The sequence below is a fragment of the Alosa sapidissima genome, chromosome 18, assembly GCF_018492685.1.
Source record: "Alosa sapidissima isolate fAloSap1 chromosome 18, fAloSap1.pri, whole genome shotgun sequence".
Classification (NCBI taxonomy): domain Eukaryota; kingdom Metazoa; phylum Chordata; class Actinopteri; order Clupeiformes; family Clupeidae; genus Alosa; species Alosa sapidissima.
The window spans coordinates 10825766-10849853 of NC_055974.1; the positions used below are offsets into that span (position 1 = coordinate 10825766).

At 42.7% G+C, this 24088-nt stretch overlaps 1 protein-coding gene across 2 annotated transcripts; it reads left to right on the top strand.

Annotated features, from left to right (window-relative positions):
* The first annotated feature begins 1813 nt into the window (after nt 1–1813).
* LOC121690444 (solute carrier family 2, facilitated glucose transporter member 4-like) lies at nt 1814–23534 on the top strand. Of its 2 annotated transcripts, XR_006025067.1 has the most exons (12): nt 1814–2167; nt 4179–4274; nt 12952–13112; nt 15102–15226; nt 15557–15672; nt 16212–16374; nt 19009–19196; nt 20456–20560; nt 21216–21317; nt 21717–21920; nt 22174–22455; nt 23349–23534. XR_006025067.1 is itself a non-coding variant. In XM_042071007.1 (11 exons), the coding sequence occupies exons 1-11, from the start codon at nt 2132–2134 to the stop codon at nt 22402–22404; spliced, it is 1527 nt and encodes a 508-aa protein (XP_041926941.1). In that variant the 5' UTR covers nt 1814–2131; the 3' UTR covers nt 22405–23534. The 2 variants fall into 2 exon arrangements, 1 of the variants encoding a protein (XP_041926941.1); XM_042071007.1 differs by having other exon boundaries at nt 22174–23534.
* The last annotated feature ends 554 nt before the right edge of the window (nt 23535–24088 follow it).

Consider the following 24088-nt stretch of genomic DNA (forward strand, 5'->3'; position numbering starts at 1 on the left):
ACGGCTCACAAGTCCCCTGTGATTTGTTGTACAGCTGGTGCGATGTAAGTGCGTCACAAAGTCAGATGCCATGCAGAAGGGAGTCTTTCTGTCACCTGACTTGTTAGGTCACCTTTGTGATGGGCAGTCACATGCACTGTGCGTATGTGTGTGTGTGTGTGTGTATGTCTCTGTGTGTGTGTGTGTGTGTGGCTATCACCCATGATAATAGTTGTAAATTACGCTTTCATAAGCATGGCATTAATGCTTGAGGAGGATATGGAAACTGTTATATTTGTGTGTGCGATCATCAATTGAAATGTCAAAGAGCACTCGGGTTGCACACTCATTCACTAGGGAGCTACAGAGCATGTATAGCAGCTGAGCTTTTCATTTTGAACCCCATGACCTTTCCGAATATTCTCGGATCAGTGCAAGAGATCATTTTCTTTTGGTCAATTCAAGTGACAGGAAGAACACCTTCCACCTGGAAATGCAATCATGTTCACCAACTGTAAAACAATCTTCAAAGCAAAAAGAAAAGAAAGAATGTGGAAATGAAGTTTTGAAGTTTTGAAGAAATGAATTTTTTTTTTTATATAGTCTGATACAGTGGATTGCATTTTTCCTGTGGAGAACTCTGTTGATCCCTGTACACATTACCCAACCGGGTGGCCAGACTGATAGAGAAACTGAGACCAAGTTCATGCGGTCTTTCTCAATCATCCCACAGCACTGTTATGGATGCAGTCCAGAAAATGAGAGGGAGGAATAGTAAAAGTAAGTGAGTGAGGCAGAAGGGGAAGATTGTTATACAATGGAAAAGCAAATGCACCTTTTCATTGAATGGACAGATAGAGAAGGGGGCGATGAAAGAGAAACTTGGCTGTGTGCAATGAAGCAGCTGATCTGAACTAGAGGGAGGTACAGTGGCGTGAGATGGAGGCGTGTTTCATTGGGGGTGTGTGAGCGCAGTCTGGGGACCGCCACACACCCCTTTTATTAATAACCATCTGGTGCTGTGGATCTTTAACCACCCCTCTAATGCTACATTGGAACAGTCCAGACGCACCTGTTGCCATGTGGTCTGCGGTGGGTGGGGGGAGGTTGGCGCTCGAGAAAGGGGTGTTACTGGCTGGATGCATGACCCGTTTGGCATGTGTTCTAAAATAGCAGTGATTTACCACTGATGAGAAGACAGACAAAAGCCGCCGTGGTGGCCCAGATAAGCCCGGAGGTGGGCCACAAGTTTCGAGTCACCGCCTCATGGGAGAGACCATTGGCACCACGTTCAGACAACGCTCATTCAGTTTTAGGATAATAGTATGGTTTATCCACACCACTCCAATTATATAAAATCAGACCTACAAGCATGCATAATCTCTTCTAGATATTCCTCAATGCATGCACAAGACACAACACACTCATACTGCGCTGGATTATCTTGCGCAAATTTAGGAAATTAACTACTGATGGACTAAAAGTAAAGAATTACTGTGGTGTAGATCTGTTGCATTTTGGTTCATGCAAAACCGATCCTGTGAATGATCTGGCATGCCATTCCAGAGTCAGCTGGTATGAGGCCAACCAATTCATGGTGGGCCATGGGCAAATGGAAAAGAACATAGGTAAAGTAGCCTAACACATTAAGTTGGCAGCACTGTATTGAGATAACACACACTCGTCCTTCCACCAATGACAGATAAGGTGAAGAACTTCGTGTTGGACGACCTCTGGGACAGGACCTCAAGCTTTAGAGTATGACCAACTCCCCAGTCCAGTCTCTCACCCCTCCCTTCTCTCTTCCTGCTTTAAAAAAAAACACCCTCAGGAGGTGTGTGAGCGTGTGTGCCAATGTCATTCTGACCAGAACAGACGCTGCTGCTTCAAAGTAGTGAGTGGACAGGGGGAGAGAAGACGAGAAAACGCGCACACGCTCTAATTGGATTTGACAATCCCTCTTCTTGTATCTTGGAGTTTAACCTTCACTGGACATCGGTATTTCTGCAAAGTTATTTCAGTAGGGCCTGTTCTTTCTTTAGCCATTTAATTTCTCTGAAGTCTGTTCGCAAGTGATCTGAAGGGGGAGCGACTATCCGACAGGGCGAGACGCAGGCACTGGAGTGAATCCGCGTCGCGCGCTGTCAAAGTCATGCCGGCTGGATTTCAGCAGCTGGGAGCTCGGGAGGTAAGATGTCGATTAAACTTTCCATACATATATTGGCCCCTCTAAATGTTAAATTAGCTAACTTTCGAATAGAGGTGCTAGTTGCATTGTGAGGTCGTATAGCAGAAGTTATAGGCCTATACGGTACTTTATGTGTTTCTCATCTCAAGATGAGAACTGATGCCACTCGTGACGACGTTTCATCAGCGATATCAGTATTTGGGTGGGTATTTGGCACCTCACCAGCTCTATGGACAAACGCAGGCCCTCGACACAGGGGGATGAAAGATGCTACAGACTTTACTGTCAGTTTAGAAACGCAAAGACGAATAAATTACAAATATCTATTCAGTGCCCCCTGTCCACATTGGTAACCTAACAGTCAGTGAATAAAATAAAACACGAATAAAATTGTATTTAGTAAATATCAAAGCAAGGTCACATGACAACACCAGGAATTGTCATCCCATATTTAAGAAAGGAGGACCCTTATTTGTTGTCATGGATGACCTTGACAGAGGGTAGTAGTCAGCAGGGCAGATCAAGGCTGAATGTGGGTTGCTGGGTCAGGGAACTTTGAATTCTTGTCACTCACATTAAACACTAGGCCATGGACTGTAGTACCAAAAGGTAGGCCTATGTTTAAGCCTTATATGATAAAAGGGTCCTGTTTGAACCATATATGTTAAATCTGTATTTATCTCACCACTAATGGTATGAATATTCTTTCTTTCTTTCTTTCTTTCTTTCTTTCTTTCTTTCTTTCGTCTTCTCTCTTTTGTCTGGTTGTGTTTTGCCTTATGATTACAAAACATAGCCGATCTGGCAAGGTTCCACTGCAAGGTCACCAAAACGCAGGGCTCTATTGTGCACAAATGCCATTTCTGTCATAAAACAGACCCAATTAATTTCAGAAAATATTTGCCTGTAGAGGACCTTATTAACATTAAGTGCACCTCATGAATCTTTCACCATATTGTAAACATTGGATTTGCTGTGCATCATATACCCCTTAAAATAATGTACAATGTTGAAAGTAGTGTTTAGTGCAAATACATGGATGCGTTAAGAAAACACCTTACTGTATCTCACAGGTGCTAACTAATTGCATGTAACACATGTACCTAATACATTGGCACAATTACCAGAATCAAAGACACTTCCATATTGACCTACAACTGATCAACTATTGGCTATATACAAGCACGTATATTTTAATTGTCCTCCATTTTCCTATACTTTTTAGACTAACTGCATAAACACGTTTTACTCTACTTGTCCTTGTTGCAGCAACACATATTCAGAGGGAGTGCTGTCTGTACGTGGTAGTGATCTGTAGACATAGGTCAGTTAGCTGCAGGCCCAGAGGCACTGAATAGCAGCTCAGAACTGTTTCCCCAACACAGCATGCAGTGGATATAAACAGTAAAGACTCAGGGTCTTTCTCCAAGCAACTATCACTCAGAGAAAAGACAGGTGTGTGTGTGCGTAATGACTAGCTCAAAAGTTCATTCACTAGGCATATGATGAATTGCTAAGTCCTACGTATGTCAAATGGATTTTTACTCATTAGCCTCAGAGATATATTTAGTGTGTGTGTGTGTGTGTGTGTGTGTGTGTGTGTGTGTGTGTGTGTGTGTGTGTGTGTGAGTGTGTGTGTGAGTGTGTGTGTGAGTGTGTGTGCTTGTTTGTATTGTAATGTGTATCATGCATGCATGGTCTTTGTCTGTCTAGACCACAACATTGGACTGAAGTGCCAACATTTTGTATTTGAAAGGGTATGTGTGAGTAATCCTATAGTCACTGCGCACTGTACTCATGTGATCCTAAATAACAGACCAGTATGAATGGCATTGGTTTTCAAGTGTCAGATTGTCTTCAAGGACTATATGTTATAGATCAAGGGTCAGTGAGACATATTCAGCACCCCCTGAAAGACTAACATGCCTATTGATGTGCCTATTGAGCTTGATAATAACCATGGTGTGTGTGTGTGTGTGTGTGTGTATGTGTGTGTCCGTTTTCTCCAAAGAGAATTACTGGAACCCTCGCCCTCTCTGTGTTCACGGCTGTATTAGGGTCTTTTGAATTCGGGTACAACATAGGGGTCATCAATGCTCCTCAACAGGTAGGCAACATCATCAAATTATCTTTTGTATGTTGCTTCAATGTTCCATTTGCGACATCATGTAAATTTAAATGTGTATGAACGCTTTGAATAAAAACGTCTGATAAATGTTATGTAAATGTAATTTACATTGCCCTTATAAATTAAATATGCTTGGAGAGATTTACATCAACAATTTAAGTTAGTGCATTATGTTGAGTCTTAAGTGTGACTCTGAATACAGTATTGCAACTCTGCAAACGGCCTTTTATGCATGGTTGCCTTTTTGATCTTAAGTGGCAATTGTTGGTTTACAATCGGAGTTGTGCCAATTACTTTTTTCCTATGACCAAGTAGAGAAGTTAACCTCAGGCTTATACTTCAGCCTGTTAGTAGTAACAGTGCATTACTTGGAAGACTCTCATAGTGCTCTTGTGGTTCATTTGGTGAACATTGCCAAGGTGTGACTGAAGCACAAACTAAGATCTAATTTTAGAATTGCAGCTGTCCAGATTCAGACTGGTTTGACTGTTCCAAGATTCATGGCAAATTGGTTGCCTTAACAAAGCACAGTGTCTTCATTTCACCAAAACCAGATTTTGGAGGAGCAGAATATACATCTTCGCCAGATCCCTTATTGTGACTGTTAATGTAGAGTTATTATTGTGGCCGCCAAAGGAAGAGTTGTAGAAATACTGTGAGGTGAAACCCTGAGTTACCCAAGACGTTTCTCCTAAGTAAGCTGGTAAACTAGTAAAATATTCAGCTTAGGTAGGTCCTTAATTAGTCAAACCACTGACATTGACTTTCAAGGGTACAGGAAGCAGTACCTATATACTTTCACACCCAAAGTAGAATGATTACTTAAAAACATGAAGTTGAAAGTAATGGAAGAAAATTTCAAAGTTCAAGGTTAGTTGGATGTTAGTTTATGTTGGAATGTTACCGACACTCTCACTGCAGTATAGGGTCTTTTGTATTCATAAATAGAAGAAATCAGCCAATGAACAACAGTAACCTCACTATCCACATGGCAGTTGTATTCTAAATTAATCTTTGAGGTGATTATTAGGGGTGAAGCAGAGTGATTCTGTACAATGGCAAAAAAACAGTTTGTAAAGAAAAGGATGGAGGCTGTTGAAAGGGAGTGGAAGAACATGATTAATATCAACATGACGACGTGGGGATGTAACGTTGGATATTCGGAAACTCATGGTGGCCAAAAATACTCCGCCTCACGCTTTTGACCCCCCATTCCTCTCCCGTCACTCACACACACACACATACATTCACACACACACACACACAGACAAGAAGAAGCTCAGGTGTCTGTCACAGCTGAGGGTTGTAATAGGAGGCCGGTTGGAGGCCACCCCCCTGGTGTCATGGGAAAATGGGCTATATCAGGGGACCCTCAGAACGGAGCAGGCTTGGGACTCACATGGAAATGGATGGACACATACACACACACACACACACACACACGTGGTGTCGCACATGTAGTGTTACACAGACAAATCCACAGCAGCAAGCATGAATTTACACTCATAGTGTGTGGCAGAAATGCATGTAGGCACACAGTCACTGTCACTCACATATAGTATCACAGATACATTAATGTGCATTGATATACAAACATACTGTATATCTATAAATTACAGAAACGTCTGTCTGTCTGTCTGTGTGTTATCCGCATATCTGTTGAACCGTTCGTCCGAATTAATTTCAAACTTGGCAGGTGTCAGTGCAGTGCCAGTTTGACGCTATTTGGATAAGAAATGCAAAAGATATCGTTAAATATTGGTAAATCGATAAAAGAAGCACACATTGGCCTTTGCCTCTCTACTGTATCCACTCCCCCTCTCACACAGTACTGTCACACAAGGAAACCAGGAACACGAAGATGAAGGTGCAATAGCTCAAGGCTTCTTTAATTTCCAAAACAAAAGGCCACAATGGGCAAACAAAGGATTGACACGGTGATGAAAACCGAGACTTGACTGGAACTCAAACAGCGTCTTCCTTAGCACAGAGAATATCACACAAAGACAACTGAGAGGAGAAGGACTTAAATACAAACATAACGAGCAAACTAGAAACAGGGGAGTGCTACTAAAACTCAGGTGAGGCTGAACGGACTAGGCCTGCATTTGGAGCTGGAGCTGGAACCCGGACTGGAGTAGATCCTGGGACTGAAGCCGGAACAGAGGAACGAGGTGCGGCTGCTGTGACAGTACCCCCCCTCTGAGGAGCATCTCCCGATGCTCCAGATCGTCGACCAGCGGGACGACCCCGGGGCCGTGGAGCGGGACGGTCTGGGCGTCTTCGATGAAATTCAGCTTTGAGCATAGGATCCAGGACGTCATCAGATGCCACCCACGATCGCTCCTCTGGACCGTAGCCCTCCCAATCGACGAGGTATTGAAGTCTCCCGGCTCTCCGTCTCGAGTTCAGCAGTGCTCTTACAGCATATGCAGGTTCTCCATCTACTTCAAGGGCTGGAGGTGGAGTATCCAGGGGCTCTGCCTCCTGCAGTGGACCTGGAACTACTGGCCTAAGGAGGGAGACATGAAAGGAAGGTGAGACTCTGAATTGTGGTGGCAGCTGTAGGCGGTAAGTTACCCTGTTGATCCGTTTTAGGATCTTGAATGGTCCAATGAAGCGTGGTCCAAGTTTTCTACTTGGTTGGTGGAGATTAATGTCCTTTGTAGACAACCATACCCTCTGGCCTGGATAGTAGGTTGGAGCTTCCCGGCGGTGGCGATCGGCAGCCCTCTTCTGTCTCTTGATCGCCCTCTGGAGGTGTACGTTTGCTGAGGCCCAGACTTCCTTGCGACGAGTGTACCACTCCTCCACTGATGGAACCTCTATACTACTTGGATTCCAAGGGAAAAGCGGTGGTTGGAAACCCAAAAAGCACTGAAATGGTTTCAATCCAGAGTGTTTCAGTGAGTTTTGAGCATATTCAGCCCAGGGGAGAAATCGGCACCATTCACTCTGTCTGTCCCCACAGTAGCTTCTGAGGTACCGCCCGAGTTCCTGGTTGAGCCTCTCCACCTGGCCATTGGATTGTGGATGATGACCCGAGGTCAGACTCACCGTGACCCCCAGCCTTTCCATGAAGACCTGCCAAACCTGGTGAGGTGAACTGTGTACCCCGATCGGACACGATGTGCTCAGGCAAGCCAAAACGTCGGAAAACATTGTGAAACAGGGCCTCCGCAGTCTGGAGAGCTGTGGGGATACCAGGCAGAGGAACAAGACAACAACCTTTCGAAAATCTGTCCACTATAACAAAGATTGTGGTATTACCTTCTGATGGTGGCAGGTCGGTGACAAAGTCTATGGAGAGGTGGGTCCATGGACGCTGAGGAACAGGCAGTGGCTCTAGAGTGCCTACAGGTAGATGTCGGGGAACCTTTGATTGAGCACATACACTGCAGGACAGAACATGAGACTGGACATCCTTGTTTAGAGTCGGCCACCAATACTGGGACGACACCAGTTGTTGTGTGCGTGTGGTGCCAGGGTGACCTGTGCCAAGGGATGTGTGCGCCCATGTAATGAGACGGCTGCGCAGAGACCTTGGCACATAGACTCTATCTGGAGGGCATTCTGGTGGTTGAGGATCCTGGGCTGAGGCCTCTAGAACCTCTCTTTCTAGATCCCACCGAATGGGAGACACAATGCAAGTTGGTGGAATGATTGGTTCTGGGGCAGTAGAAGTGGGTTCAGTTTCAAACATGCGAGAAAGAGAGTCAGCTTTGACATTCTTTGAGCCAGGGCGATATGAGATTGTAAATTGAAACCGAGTAAAGAATAAGGCCCATCTGGCCTGTCGAGGGTTAAGGCGTTTGGCAGTGCGTATATATTCTATATTTTTGTGATCAGTGTATATCACAAAGGGATGTTGTGCACCCTCTAGCCAGTGACGCCACTCCTCCAGAGCTAACTTGATAGCCAGTAACTCCCTATTCCCCACATCATAATTTCTCTCGGCTTGAGACAGTTTCCTAGAGAAATAGGCACATGGAAAAAGTTTGGCAGGATTACCTTGACGCTGGGACAGTATGGCTCCTACCCCGACCTCTGAGGCATCTACTTCTACCACAAAAGGTAGCACTGGGTCTGGATGCTTCAGTAAAGGGGCTGACGTGAATTTCAACATCAGGGTTTTGAAGGCCTCCTCGGCCTCAGGTGTCCAGGAGAACTGACGAGGGGATCCTTTCAGGAGTGTGGTCAGAGAAGCTGCAACAGAGCTGAAATTCCGTATAAACCGGCGATAAAAGTTGGAAAAGCCAAGGAATCTTTGGAGCTCCTTGGTAGTCTTGGGCCTTGGCCAATTCAGAACTGCACACACCTTCTCCTCATCCATCTGTACCCCCTGTGAACTCAACACATAGCCTAAGAATGAAATTGAGGTTTGATGGAAGAGACATTTCTCAGCCTTGACAAAGAGATTATGCTCTAGCAGTCTGGTGAGTACTGCCCTCACATGTTCCACATGATCCTGCATATTATCAGAGTATACGAGGAGGTCATCAATAAAAACAACAACAAACCTGTGAAGCATGTCCCGGAGAACCTCATTTACGAATGACTGGAATACGGATGGAGCATTAGCTAATCCATATGGAAGTACTAGGTACTCATAGTGACCTGTGGTGGTAGAGAATGCCGTCTTCCATTCATCTCCTTCTCGTATCCTCACCAGGTTGTATGCGCTTCGCAAGTCCAGCTTGGTGAAGTATCGGGCACCCCGAAGTTGTTCCAATGCAGAAGGGACTAATGGAAGTGGGTAACGGTATTTGATGGTGATGGCATGGAGAGCTCTGTAATCGATACAAGGGCGTAATCCACCATCCTTCTTCTCGATAAAAAAGAAACCAGCAGATACCGGCGATGTGGATGGTCTAATGAAGCCTTGTCTTAGAGCTTCGTTTACATACTCCTGCATGGTAATAGTCTCCTTGGAGGACAGGGGATAAACTCTGGAACGTGGTAGTGGTGCTCCTGGCAACAGGTCAATGGCGCAGTCCCATGGGCGATGAGGTGGTAGTTGCGTGGCCCTTACTGAAAGCTTCAGCTAGATCATAGTATTCAGACGGGGTGTTGACGTCGCCGACATCCGGAACACTGCACTTGTATACACTGGTCCTGACAGGTTGGAGACCAGGCCAGCACCCTACTGCTAGACCAACAAATATGAGGGTCATGTTGACGGAGCCAAGGTAATCCTAGGACAATGGGATGGATAGGTGAATTAATAACAAACAAACTCAGTTTCTCCTTGTGAACATGGTCAATAGTGAGTTGAAGGACCTGCGTTCTCCGAGCGACCCTTCCTGAACCCAGTGGTCGACCATCAATGGCGTTCACCCGCAAAGGAGGGACACATGGAGTGCTTGGAATCTTCAAGCTGTGTACCAAATGTTCCACAATGAAATTGCCAGCAGCACCCGAATCGATCATGGCAAGGCCAGAGTAGTGATTCCCTCCCCATTTCAAAGTTACTGTGATACTGAATAGTTCAGGTATTACATTAAAAGGGTTCTTACTCACCACAGCTGAACAGTGTGGCTCTCTGGGTTGAGGACGGCGGGTGCATGCTGCCCTAAGGTGGCCGGACTCCCCGCAGTACAGACATAGGCCGTTGCGCCACTGACGCTGCTTCTCCTCAGGAGTAAGACGTGTCTGACCTATCTCCATCGGCTCATTGGCTAGAGAGACCTGTAGAGATTCACTACTGTAGGACGAGTGGATCCTTGGGAGGCCTCTTGTTCTGAGGAGATTATCTAGGCGAATGGCTAACGCAACCAGCTGGTCCAGATTCAGGTTGTCATCTCGACAGGCTAATTCAGACTGGATCTCAGGTCTCAAGCCACGTCGGTAGACAGTGAGAAGTGATCTCTCATTCCAACCACTTCTGGCTGCAAGGGTCCGAAAAGACAGAGAGCAGTCAGCTACAGAACGATCACCCTGGTTAAGCTTCAGTAACAGCTCTCCGACTTCCAGTCCCTTCGCTGGATGTTCGAACACAGCTTTGAAGAGTGTCTCGAATCGGGAAAAGTCTTGAATGTTTTCTCCCCCTTGTTCCCATACAGCTGTAGCCCATTCTAGCGCTTTCCCAGTGAGAAGAGAAATAATGAAGGCTACCTTGGAGGTCTCAGCATGAACATTTTTTGGATTCTGAGTCATGTACAGCGAGCATTGGAGCATGAAACCTCTACATGAATCAGGGCTTCCATCAAAACGCTCTGGCTTCACCATGGGACCATCTCGTGGAGGCATGGGCTGAGGAGGTGGTGGTGGAGGTTGAGTAGACAACTCCTGGACGGCTGTTGACATACGGTTGAGTTGCTCTCGCTGTTGCCCAAGCATCTGACCATGCTGGGTGATGGCTTGATGAACCTTTGTTGCCTCGGCTGCATCCATGTTGTGGTGTGATATTCTGTCACACAAGGAAACCAGGAACACGAAGATGAAGGTGCAATAGCTCAAGGCTTCTTTAATTTCCAAAACAAAAGGCCACAATGGGCAAACAAAGGATTGACACGGTGATGAAAACCGAGACTTGACTAGAACTCAAACAGCGTCTTCCTTAGCACAGAGAATATCACACAAAGACAACTGAGAGGAGAAGGACTTAAATACAAACATAACGAGCAAACTAGAAACAGGGGAGTGCTACTAAAACTCAGGTGAGGCTGAACGGACTAGGCCTGCATTTGGAGCTGGAGCTGGAACCCGGACTGGAGTAGATCCAGGGACTGAAGCCGGAACAGAGGAACGAGGTGCGGCTGCTGTGACAAGTACTGTATGTTACCAGACAGGGGGTAGAAGCGGAGCTTTGGCAGAACTGGTAAAAAGTTAATATCTGACGTCAACAATAAAGGCTCCCTGTATGCGGTTAGCTTGCATAAAATGATTCTGCGGATTTTGCAATAACATGCCAACAAACACGGGTATGCAGTGGCTATTCAAGACGAGGTAAAAACCAAAATGTGCAGTAGGCCTAAACTGACACTTGAATAGCCCAGGGTACTTTGGAGACTGACTTTAGACTTTGAATAAACAAACGACAATTCCGACTGCAAGGTTTGAAACGAGCGATTGAAACGAGCGATAATGGTCCCCAATGTAAGGACGTTTCAGAATGCCACACATACAAAGCATGATCCGCAACAGAGAGTGGTACACAAAGCACACACAAAAAGACACATAGACATACATGCACTCACATAAATATGGTGACACATGGGGTGGCACATAAACTGGAGACATAAATATACTCACTCATATAGTCTCACTAGTTGTGTATATATATATATACAGTGTTCATACATGCACACACTCACTTGCACACTTCGATTAAATATATGTATACACACAGAATTGTCATTGAGATGCACATGGTTTCTATGGGAGGTCCCAGATCTGGGACAGCTGTACATGACATGATGTGCCTTTTAAATACCTAAGAATATAGACAGATATAATACCACTTTCATACTTGCATCACTTGCATCTGGAAGGTATGTTTGTTGTATCGTGCAAGCACTTACTCAAGTTGGGGCTCGCTCTCCATGAATTCCTTTGTTATGCTACGTTGACCCCAGTAAACTTCAGTGGGACATGTTACTACACTACATTCACAACATTTATTTGACCGCTGGAGTTTCTAATTACTTTTAAGATTAAGATGAAGATTTGGGCACAATAGATAATGTAATAATATTTTTAAATGATCTTTTTTTTCTTATGATGATTTACAAAAAAAGCTATCAGATCTATTTAACAACTTCAACAAATGGTGATTTCCCCCTCTAAACATGTCACATGATTTAATTTCAATAAATGTTTAATAAGTGATCAAATATCCTATACTATAGACCCAATGTCAAAAAACAGATGTGTACTGTACATTTATTATTTCCTTTCTTATTAATAATGTCATGACCCCTGAGATGTATCTACAGTAGTATATAAAACTGTAGGCTACGTAAAGTAGTTCAAACTAGCTTCACCTCCAGCAGCTACAATATTTACATGCTGTTTCCATAGTGATGCATTGATATTGATAATGTCATTCAATGATCTATCCATCAGATGTGCCAAAAACCAATACTCTTACTTTAATACTACAAGTACATTTTGACTACATTTTGCTGCCACTTTTGAAGACAAAAGTAAAAATGTCCATGCATGACTTAATGGAGGTAATGGAAAAGTTTTAATTTACTACTTTCACTCAAGCAACAGATCTGTTACTTCTTTCATCACTGGTTTATAGTATAAATACCAGTGGATTATAGTTGCACTACTCTCAAATGTCATAGTCCTTTAATGAAATTCTTCTCTGAAGAAGTATTAGAAGTCATGACTTTGAAACCTAAACATGCAGTTAACAAGAATTATTGAGTTGCTCTGTCCATCTCCTCCTCCACTCTAAACGTTCTACTATTCCCCTGTCCCTGTTTCTCTTCCTCCTTGCTTTCTCTGCACCCCTACTCTCTTCATTCTCTCTCTCTCTCTCTCTCTCTCTCTCTCTCTCTCTCTCTCTCTCTCTTTCTCCACTCTCAACATTCCACCATTCCCCTTTCACTGTCTCTCTTTCTCCTCTCTTTCTCTGCACCCCTACTCTCTCTCTCTCTCTCTCTCTCTCTCTCTCTCTCTCTCTCTCTCTCTCTTCTCTCAGATCATTGAACAAGACTACAATGCCACCTGGATGCACAGGTACTCTGAGCCCATTCCCCATGGCACCCTCACGTCCCTCTGGTCTCTTTCCGTGGCCATCTTCTCCATCGGAGGCATGATCTCCTCCTTCTGTGTGGGAGTCATCTCCGAGTGGCTCGGAAGGTACACAACTTACTGCCCATACTGTGGGTGTGTGTGTGTGTGCGTGTGTGTGTGTGTGTGTGCGTGTGTGTGTGTGTGTGTGCGTGTGTGTGTGCATGTGTGTATGTATATGTTAGTGTGTTAGTGTGTGTGTGTGTGTGTGTGTGTGTGTGTGTGTGTGTGTGTGTGTGTGTGTGTATATATTAGTGTGTGTCTGTGTGTGTGTGTGTGTGCACTTATTTGGGTAAGCATGCATTTATAGGAACATTCAGAAGACCGTTCTGGTTGATATCATGTGCATTTGAAGGTGAAAGGTAGCATGCATGGTACCTCCTAAGGGTGCCTGATTGGTTCACACAGAACACTTCATGGCTCCTGACCTGACCGGCACGTACGCCTTTCCTTTAGGGGGGTCCCTGTAATGCAGTCCCATAGGGGCTAGTCTGAAGTACATGCCAGTGCGTGCCACATCGCGCCCCACTTTCTTCTTCCTGCTGTAACCCGAACTTGCATGTGTAACAGACTGGACCCCGTCCCAGAACACTGAATGATTGAAAGGAGATCCCGCTGGCGATGAACGGATAGAGATGGATAGATAGATAGAGAGAAAGAAAGTGAGGGAGAGGAGGGAGGGAGAAAGAGCAGAGTCATCTAACTGTGAATGTGCAGGGTACTGTTAGGACAAGATCAAGGTCACAGCAGCTGTGTTGGTATTAGTGTGAGCTTAAACTTCCCTGTTATGTGGTGTGCTCACATAGCACTCAAATTACACTGGGATTCTGGGATGTTGCATAACTGTAGGTGTGCAGCTACCTGTCACTCATTCCTCACTGTGTGGTCCTCCTAAGCTGCCAATCAAATTGTCATATGATGTAATCCTCCCCATTATAAAATATGGTGGCGTATAGTAATTAGGTGAATTAGACTAATGAACCCCTTAAATCATTGGATGTGATCGAGGACAACCAGTAGGGACCAGTGTTTGGGATAACTAGTTACAATGTGTTAATAATTTCACTACTTTTCTGTCAAGACAATTAACACATGACACTTCAATTTTCAGTAACTACAGTTAATGTATTATTGGAGCATCCTTTCCTGTACTATATCCACTGCTTGTGAATACATCTTTTGTGCTGTTCAATATTGGAATTTAACTTATATATTTAAATTGAACTAATATTTAGAATTAGTTATACTGTATATTAATTAAATATTAATAATTGAATTAATTTAATGAAATATGATTCATTCCTAATATATTTCTGGTGATTGGCTAAGCTTGTATGTTTATTTTTTTGTCACTGATCAGAAATGTATAATGAAAGGACTATTATGTTTGATCTTGTGTTTTTATGTCGTAAATTTGGGGATTATAGATCAAGAGACTAAATAAAGTAATGAGTTCTGAAGTCACTTTTCAAAAATAGTCACAGTCAAAAGTAAAGTAATCTCTTTACAATTTAAAGAAGTAACTAGTAAAGTAAAGCTAATTACTTTTCTAAGTAACTACTATAAAAATCCGCTAAGAACCCCCTGAAACTGTGTTTTGTTGGGGAAGCGTTTGGTTTTTTGGTTGTCAGTTGTAAAAATCATTGTCCAGACTAGTCATTATGCCATGGTTTTCCAAATAAAGGTTCTCTCATATTCTATAAATACATCCTTGTCACCTAAGTATAAAGATATTTATAGAGCCACTGATGAAAGCTTTTGGCAGTCCGTACAGTGAGCGCCTGTTTCAAATGCCTTGCCTCTAGCGGTGGCTGCAATGTAAACTTCATAACCTGAACCTAAAATGACTCACTGAATCCTTCTTATGATGGTGCATGCATGCCATCTAGCGGTTGAATAATATATCTGATTATCCAATAATTTGGCTCTGTTCTCATGCCTAATCAATGATCAGGATTTCAGGATCTATTTTCATCCAAAATATGGAAATATTTCACTACAGATCTGTTATTTATTTATTTTGTGTTCTTCAAAACCATCATGTTTTGTTTTTTACAGGAGGAAAGCAATGCTCATCAACAATCTCTTTGCATTCATTGGTGGAGGCTTGATGGGGATGTCCAAAATCAGCCGGTCATTTGAGATGATGATTTTGGGCAGATTCATCATCGGGGCATACTGTGGTGAGAGATGACTTGGCTTCTGGTTTCATGTTACTTAATTACTTTTGTAAAAAAGATATATATTGTAATGTGTTTTGTGAATTGTTTCGTTACTGTCTGCATTACCATTTGTGAAATAACCTCGGGTGTCTTGAAAGGTGCTTTATTAAATGAAATGTATTATTATTATTATTATTATTATTATTATCATCTTGACTGTAGAGGGGCTCATTGGAGCTTGTTTTATAGTCCATTGTGGTTTCAAGTCCTTTGTGCTTGACACTTAATAATAGTTCAAATTAATTCAAATGTATGCTGTTTGAATGTCTTCAAATTGATCTTGTCTGTCAGGACTGGCATCTGGGTTGGTGCCTATGTATGTGGGAGAGATAGCGCCAACTACTCTAAGAGGGGCCTTGGGCACGCTGCATCAGCTGGCTATTGTAACTGGGATTCTTATTGCCCAGGTACAAATCTCTCTCTTACTCACTCTCTCTCTCTCTCTCTCTCTCTCTCTCTCTCTGTGTATGCTAATACAAACATGATGAGTACTTTAGAGCAGTGTTTCTAAAACTTTTTCAGAACAAGGACCACTTAACAAATAAAAAAAAGCCTCAAGGACCACCTAGCTTAAAAAAAGTAGACATACAACAGTATATTACACAATAGACCTACTCACTGAACAACCTTGCTTATTTGCACTGGTGTCTTTGCACCTTGCTTATTGTGTTCATTCATATGCCAGTTTAAATTCATATGATTTAAACTGGCATAGCTTACACAGTGTTGCAGAACTGTTTGGATACAAGTTGATTTCAAGTTGGTTCAATATTGCAAACAACTCATCTAGCCTTACCACGTCTGCTTGCGGACCACCAGTAGTCCCCGGACCACACTTTGAGAAACACTGCTTTAGAGTATCCTTATATTGTCATCATTATTGGTATTTATGGTATTGTATACAGCATTCATCCTGAAATCACTTTCTCTCTCTCTCTCTCTGTAGATACTAGGGTTGGAGTCTCTATTGGGTACACAGGAGCTCTGGCCCGTGCTGGTGGGTGCGACAGTACTGCCGACGGTCCTACAGATGGCGCTGTTGCCATTCTGCCCAGAGAGTCCACGCTTTCTCTACATTGTGCGCAGCCAGGAGCACCATGCCAAAAGCAGTGAGTGTTCCGCCAAGCACTGGACAGCTTGACACCTTAACTGCAGACATTTCCGTCAGCAACTGCCTTTATTACGAGTTTTAGCACTGGTGCAGAAGACATTTCAGACACAAGTTTCCTATCCCTGTTTGGAAACCCTGTGTATGAGACCAAGAATAAAAAGTAATCTGAAAAATAAAAACTAGAAATGCAATTCTAAATAATTACCAGTGCATGCAAATGCAAAATATGCAATGTTGAATATCATATGTAGTTAAAACAGACTATGCAGAGATAGCTACTATGGTGTAAGTAGGGTAATTGAGATGGCTGTTAGGTTGTTGCTAGGTAGTAATTGAATTACACATAAAGGTTGACAGACAGGTTAATGGATGTTCATAGGCAGATAGTTTAATGGATTTTGATAAAGAGATAGTTTAATGAATGTTTATAGATAGGTAGTTTAATGGATGGATGATCGTTTTGAAGTATATGGATAGAGAGAAAGTTGGATGGAAGATATCTTGTATCAGTATTACTAGGTTAATTGAGATGGTTGCTCTTAAGATTTGGTAGGGTAGATATGATGGTTGCTATGCTAAATAAAGTGGTTGCTATGCTTGTTGCTAGGGTAATCATGTTGGGTGCTAGGTTGACATTATATTAGTAGTTGCTAGATTGTTGCTAGGGTAATTGAGATGGTTGCTAGGGTGTTGGTAGATTAGATATTGTGGTTGCCATGCTAAATAAAGTGGTTGCTATGCTGCTTGCTAGGGAAATCATGTTGGTTGCTATGGTGGTTCCTAGGTTGACATTATGGTCATGGTTGCTAGGTTGTTGCTAGGGTAATTGAGATGTTTGTTAGGGTGTTGCTAGAGTAGATATGGTGGTTACTATGCTAAATAAGTGGTTGCTATGCTGGTTGCTAGTGGTAATCATGTTGGTTACTATGGTGGTTGCTAGGTTGACATTATGGAAATGGTTGCTAGGCTGTTACTAGGACAATTGCGGTGGTTGCTAGGGTGTTGCTAGGGTAGATATGGTGGTTGCTATGCTAAATAAGTGGTTGCTATGCTGGTTACTAGGGTAATTATATTGGTTGCTATGGAGGTTGCTAGGTAGGAATTGGACAAGGATAGCAATGGAGGTTTTGAAGGTTGATAGATAGTTTAAAGGATGTTGATAGACATACAGTATACACCAGGGGTGGGCAAACTGCGGCCCGCGGGCCGGATCCGGCCCGCCAAGCACTTTCATCCGGCCCGCCGAGCATTTCATTTAGTTATCAGGCTGCTCGCTATTTTTTTCCTGCGATAGAGACGACGTTGGTTAGCTTTACTGCAAACTGCTTTTCACTCTCCTTAGATAACGTTTACAATGTCAATGTCAAAACATCATGTTAAATAGTTTAACATGATGTTATCTCTAAGTTAACTCTTAGTTATCTCCTTTGCAGCAGATCTAACGTGAACATTATGCAATCCATTTAATTGGGAACGCGTCTGCACTCACGAGAGGGAGAGAGAGCCGCAGGTTCCAGCTGGCTTGTGATTGTTGATAATTGATATCTCCTTCTTATAAGAAAGTTTTAAAAGGAAATCATGAAGGCAACAGTAGTTCCCACTACAGACCATTTAAAAACTGTGAGAGGGCCCAGCCGTAGGTACAGCACTAGCCAAAGCGTAGCAGGCAGAAGATCATTGAGAAATAAACGTAAAGCGACAGTGCACAATTTATACATTTGTTAAACAGCATAAAATTAGCAGTATTTTTAAAACAAATTAGCAGTATTTTAAAACAAATACTTTTCATACTAAATTATAGGCTATAAAAAATGTATTTTTTTATGCGTGTGTCGGGGGGTTTTCAAAATCCAATGTGGCCCTTGAGCCAAAAAGTTTGCCCACCCCTGGTATACACGATGTGATTGGCCTGACCGAAGTTTGATTTTTCCAGTTCGCAAGCCAACGGAGAGTTGCTAGACTACCCTGACTGCAAATTACATTTGCTGCCGTTAGGGTGCGTCTAGATTTCTAGGCTAGCATTTTCATGCAATGTAATAAAATCTTTCAGTTGAATAGATCGTTCTGTTCAGGTTTCATTCTACTTCGTCAGAGAGTGAAGTACATGTGGGCTATTAGAAAGCTATGATATGATTGCTTTTATCCTTTTACATATTTCTATGAATTTATGTATGCATGTGTATTGAATTTTACACTGTATTCAGTCAGATAGTTAATAATATTCATATTCTAAATGCAGAGCATTTAAAGAGCAGTCAGTCAAATTAAACATTTGCGCATTATTGATGTTTGTCTTTAGTAATTAAGCCCCTTCACTTCAGCAAAAACCAGATCACTAGTGGAACATTGTGGACCACAACATTTCCCACAGCCTTGTTTTTTAAATGAGATTAACCAGGTTTGTCTGTCTATGTGCTGTATGCATGTCAGGCAACTCTGCATTTCTGAAGTAGGACCTGGGAGTGGGAGAGTAGCACCTGGCAGACAGCACACATAGACACACACACACACACACACACACACACACACACACACACACACACACACACACACACACACACACACACACACAGACAGACATATAAAGATTTCCACACCTGATCGACTCACACCACCTCCCTTGCTCGTGCAGGTCTGCGGAGGCTTACAGGCCAGTTGGATGTGGGCGAGGACCTGGCGGAGATGAAGGAGGAGAAGAGGAGGATGGACATGGAGAGGAAGGTGTCCATCCTGGAGCTGTTCCGTTCGCCGCTCTACCGCCAGCCAATCATCATCGCCATCATGCTCCAGCTGTCTCAGCAGCTCTCTGGCGTCAACGCTGTGAGTTCAAGGGTCACTAAAGATCACCCTGGGTCACAGTGGATGACATAGGGCTCATCTCATGATTTACACTTACACGCTTCATGCCATAAAGGGTCAGCCATGCTACAGCATTGTATGCTGCTTATTAGCTCACTTGTGGTGAGTAGTGCATCCCGTAAGGAATTATATTGGTGATGTCAGATAAAATGCCTTTTTTTAAACATGAGACTGCAGATTTATGGCTGCTGTTGGGGTGATTGGGAAATATACGGATACTTGATATTACATTTTTTATATATATGTGGTGAATAATAATTCTGAACTGACATTGAAACATTGAATGTGCAGGTGTTTTGGGGGTCTACACCTTGCAAGGTGAAGCACTCATGTCAAGAGCCTCTAAATATTGTGAACGCGGCCGAATTTCTAGTTTGTCAGCAATTTTCCCTTGAGGAATGTACAGTAGAGGAGGAGACAAAATGAAGTTTTGTCTATGAAAGAGAATGCCAGAGAAAGAAACTATGAAAGAGTGGGCCATTTTACAGTGCAAAGGCCCATAAGCAAATAATAGGAAATGTGTAGACATGAGAGAATGCACTCTTAACCCTTAAAGGTGTAGGTTTTTGAACATTCTAAGTTCCGCAACAATTGAAGGTTTTAAAATTCTATGTTGAATTCAATGAACCCAGATATTCTTTAGAATGTTAATTTCCCAACATTCCCGTCACACCGGTGTGACGGTACTCCTTTAAGGGTTTAAAGACCTCTAACACAACAAGATCATGACTTAGTTACCTATGACTTGCAAATGCTGATAAAAAATATTTGCCTTCCCTGTTATGTAAGTTCCTCTGGATAAAGGTCTATGCTAAATACGTAAAGTAAATTCTAGAGATAAAATAAACCTATGACACTTTTATTTGCAATTCATGTAAGAGAATCACAGAGAGAATGCAATGACTTGGAATAATAACAAATAATAATAATAATAATAATAATAATAATAATAACTAACTGATCAAACCCCTACAACACATATACTATTGATGGAAAGTCAAAATGTGAAAAAGCACAGATGAACTTATGTAGTACAACCTTACACTTACGTTGTGTGGCTTTGTGAGGGTACTGTATGTTACTACTCTAATCTACTCACTTCTCATCAGTGCTAAAAAGCACAAATCTGTTGGAGTGCATTTCTGAAATGAATAAATAAAATGTATTATTATTGTTGTTGTTGTTACGTCTAAGTAATTTCCGTGATGAACCTTCTCTAGATCTTTTACTACTCAACCAACATCTTCCAGAAGGCAGGTGTCGAGAGCCCCGTGTACGCCACCATAGGGGCTGGAGTTGTGAACTGCGCCTTCACCGTGGTGTCGGTAAGTCCTGGGTGCAAACAAAAAAAAGCCCCATTACTTTATAACATATTTATCTGAGAGCAAATAAGATTAGATAGCACAGAGTGCTGTGTCCTGTCCTTTTTCTCCTTGCCCGATAACTTCTACTCCAAGCTGTCGCAAATGTGTTTAGCAGGTCACTGTGTTTCTGTGTCAATGTTTGGGTGTTTTGTTTGTACATTGGTGTGGGGAGGGTTGGGGTGTTTCAGTTTTGGAATGGCAGTTCACACTATCTTCCTATTTCAACAAGGAAAGTTTTTTCAGGACATATGCAGTGTGATTAATTCATTATTATACATTACTATACATTATTATGTATGATTATACAACCCTTGCATTTAAAGATAGCATATCTATAGAGGTTGCACCTAATATGTATCTGAGCAAAGGTAGTGGGAATAGGTGTTACACAGAAGTACAATTCCATGTAACATACAAGGGTTATTCTGATCACCCAGATGCCAAGACCACAATGATAACCATAATCTATATGACTTTACTGTTTTCATTCTTCTGAGGGGCTTGATGAAATGGTTGGGCCTCGATAACTGTAGGAGAGCAGATCAACTCTTGATATTAATTGGTTTGTATGATATTATCTGACTTGTTCATCACTCTGCTCTCATCCAATCAACAGCTCTTCTTAGTGGAGAGGATGGGCCGGCGAACGTTGCACATGCTCGGACTTTGTGGAATGTGCCTGTGTGCGGTTGTTATGACGATAGCCCTCGCCCTATTGGTCAGTCCCCCCACAGTCCCTGAGGATGTTAGTTTTAGATGACATCCCACCCATAGCTCCTATCTGAGTCCCTGCATGTCTCTCCTATCAATTATCTCCTGGTTCTCCTTTCCCAAGAGTTCAGTTGGTTGCTCAGATGAGCTGGAGGTTTCTGTTCTCAGTTTTTAGTATTTGCTGTACTGACTTCAGTACTGTAATTCTTCAAGACTTCACCTAATGTCCCAGATCCCCATAACTTTTTTTTCTCTTTCCACCTCAGTTTATGCCTGTGTCTTTTTACAAATTCAACACATAAAGTCATTCTTTATTCAACACTGTTTCCAGTTTCTGTTTTAAAATTGTCCTTTTTGCCTTTCTTCACTTCGCCATCTCTTGACTTTTCTCTTTCCTGCCTGGCAGGACAGTGTACCGTCGATGAGCTACTTCTGCATGCTGGCCATCTTTGGCTTTGTGGCGTTCTTTGAAGTGGGCCCCGGCCCCATCCCCTGGTTCTTCGTGGCCGAGCTGTTCTCGCAGGGCCCACGACCAGCAGCCATGGCCGTGGCCGGCTTTTCCAACTGGACGGCCAACTTCATCATTGGCATGTTCTTCCCATCTGTTGCTGTAAGTGAATTGACACCTGGGAGAGGGCTATTATTTTGGGCTCTTGCATTTTAGTGCCTATTTTATTAAGATGTGGATTATGAGAAAGATGAAAACGTCTTACATTATTTTTGGTTGTTTTAGCTAGATAAAAAGCTTTGTTTAATCACCACATTAAGGCTATTAATAACAACGATATTGATTGATTGGTTTGCCCTCCTCTTCCTTTCTTCTCATCCTTCTGTTCTTACCCTTCGTCTCTCTCTCTCTGCAGCACATCCTCGGTCCGTATGTGTTCCTCCTCTTCGCGGTGCTCCTCCTCTTCTTCCTTTGCTTCACTTTCTTCCGAGTGCCGGAGACGCGGGGGAAGACGTTCGACCAGATCTCAGCCTGCTTCCACGGCCACGCTCCCACTATGATGGACATGGACATGGATATGGACATGGGCAAACCGAGCACAGAGCTGGACTACCTGGGAGGGGATGTGGACGACAACGGCAACTGATGCCTGACAGAAAGACTGGAGGAGAGGATCGTGGTTGGAGAAAAACATCTGGTATACTTTGGAGGCATGAAGCCGGACTTGTACAGTTATAGCAAACATATACCCATAGACATACAAGGCTTTAACCAATGGTTATGGATGCAGTTGTGGATACTGAGTGAGTGTGTTCATATGTATTTTAAGTATGAGTGGAAATTATACAGATAGGGTGATGAGGATTCTTGCACTTTATTGACAGACTTCTGAGGCCTCTGCAGAGGACAATAATGACTGAACAAATCAACACTAAACTACTGTGGAGCATTACTATAGTGATGTGTTAACAGTTTAAATCAACTTGCGTTATTATAGGGATATGTGGTTCCAGTTTCTAGGAACAGTTGTGGTGTATCAAGTCAAACTGGGCTTGGAACACTGACAACTTGCAACTAAGTCCAAATGTGCCTTTTTAATGATCTAGTGAGTTTTTATACTACGAGCAAGAGAGCGTACCACTGCATCTCTTACAGAAAGATCACACATAGGATTATCCCAAATTCACAGTGGTCAAGCATTCACATGGTCTCAAGCTTCCATACAGCTCAAAATGGTTTATGCATGTTGTGATTTTTTTACTAGCACAATTGATGTACATATCTAAAAAGAGGTAAGACTGGAAACTGAAATGTTAGCTTAGTCAATTAAGACCAAGGCATGAGACGCTCCAACATTTTGGGGGGTTTCCTGGTTTTGCACAGCTGACATTTTTTTCTGTATAGAAAATGCATTTTTACAGTGCTTAAGTGTACATAGCTTGATAATTCAATGAGTCATGAACAAGGGTCTTCAAATTTCCACAGACTTCCCCCACTCCATTATATTTGTACATTTAAGTGTCTTAGAGTTTCTGTTTCAATAAGACAATAGAAAGAAGTCACCATAAACTTTTGGTTTATTTGTTACAGAGGAGCAATATGGAACAATATGGAGTGCTTTTAATCAACAGGATGTTTGTGATGCAGGTTTGAGTGAATATTTTTTTTTTAACTTAGTCAACTGTAAAGGATGAAAAACTATTTCTATTTATGTTTGACCATTTCTGCTGTGTTACCTCTGTGTGCGTGTTTCATAAAGTTGATGTGAAGAAACTTTTGTCCCATTATATACCCAATATAACAAAGACCATACAGAAAAATCATTGGGTCATGGTACAAAATTAAATTGGTAAAATGGTTGGTTTTACAGTACTACTGTACAATAATAGCCTAGAAATCTAGATGCACCCCTAGCTGCAGCAAATTACATTTGCTGCCAGGGCTAGTCTAGCAACTCTGTTGGCTTGTGAGCTCCAGAAATCGAAACTTAAATCAGGCCAATGAAATAGTGTATAGAGTCGTTAGGTGGGCTTAACATAATGATTGATGGCAGAGTTGCAACGGTTTGGCTTGAATTCCCTGCTACTTGAAAACAAATAAGATGGATGTTGCTGCTGGCGAACAGTGTGACACGAGTTAAGCTTTTATTAAGTTGGCAAACGTTTGAACTAGCCAACTAGCTCCCCTCGTGGGAAACGCATGGGCCTCATAGCGCTGCCGCTGTCCTATTGCGTGCAGAGGGAATTTGAAAGACAACCGATTATCCCGCCTAGGGGGACTGAGCACTGCGAACGGTGAGTGCCCAGACCCTACATTTTAATGTGGGTCTG

Coding starts and splice junctions, on each gene's coding strand:
- LOC121690444 (XM_042071007.1), top strand. CDS start 2,132: ATGCCGGCTGGATTTCAGCAGCTGGGAGCTCGGGAG. Junction 21,318..21,716: donor CGATAGCCCTCGCCCTATTG/GTCAGTCCCCCC, acceptor CCTGCCTGGCAG/GACAGTGTACCGTCGATGAG. Junction 21,921..22,173: donor TGTTCTTCCCATCTGTTGCT/GTAAGTGAATTG, acceptor CTCTCTCTGCAG/CACATCCTCGGTCCGTATGT.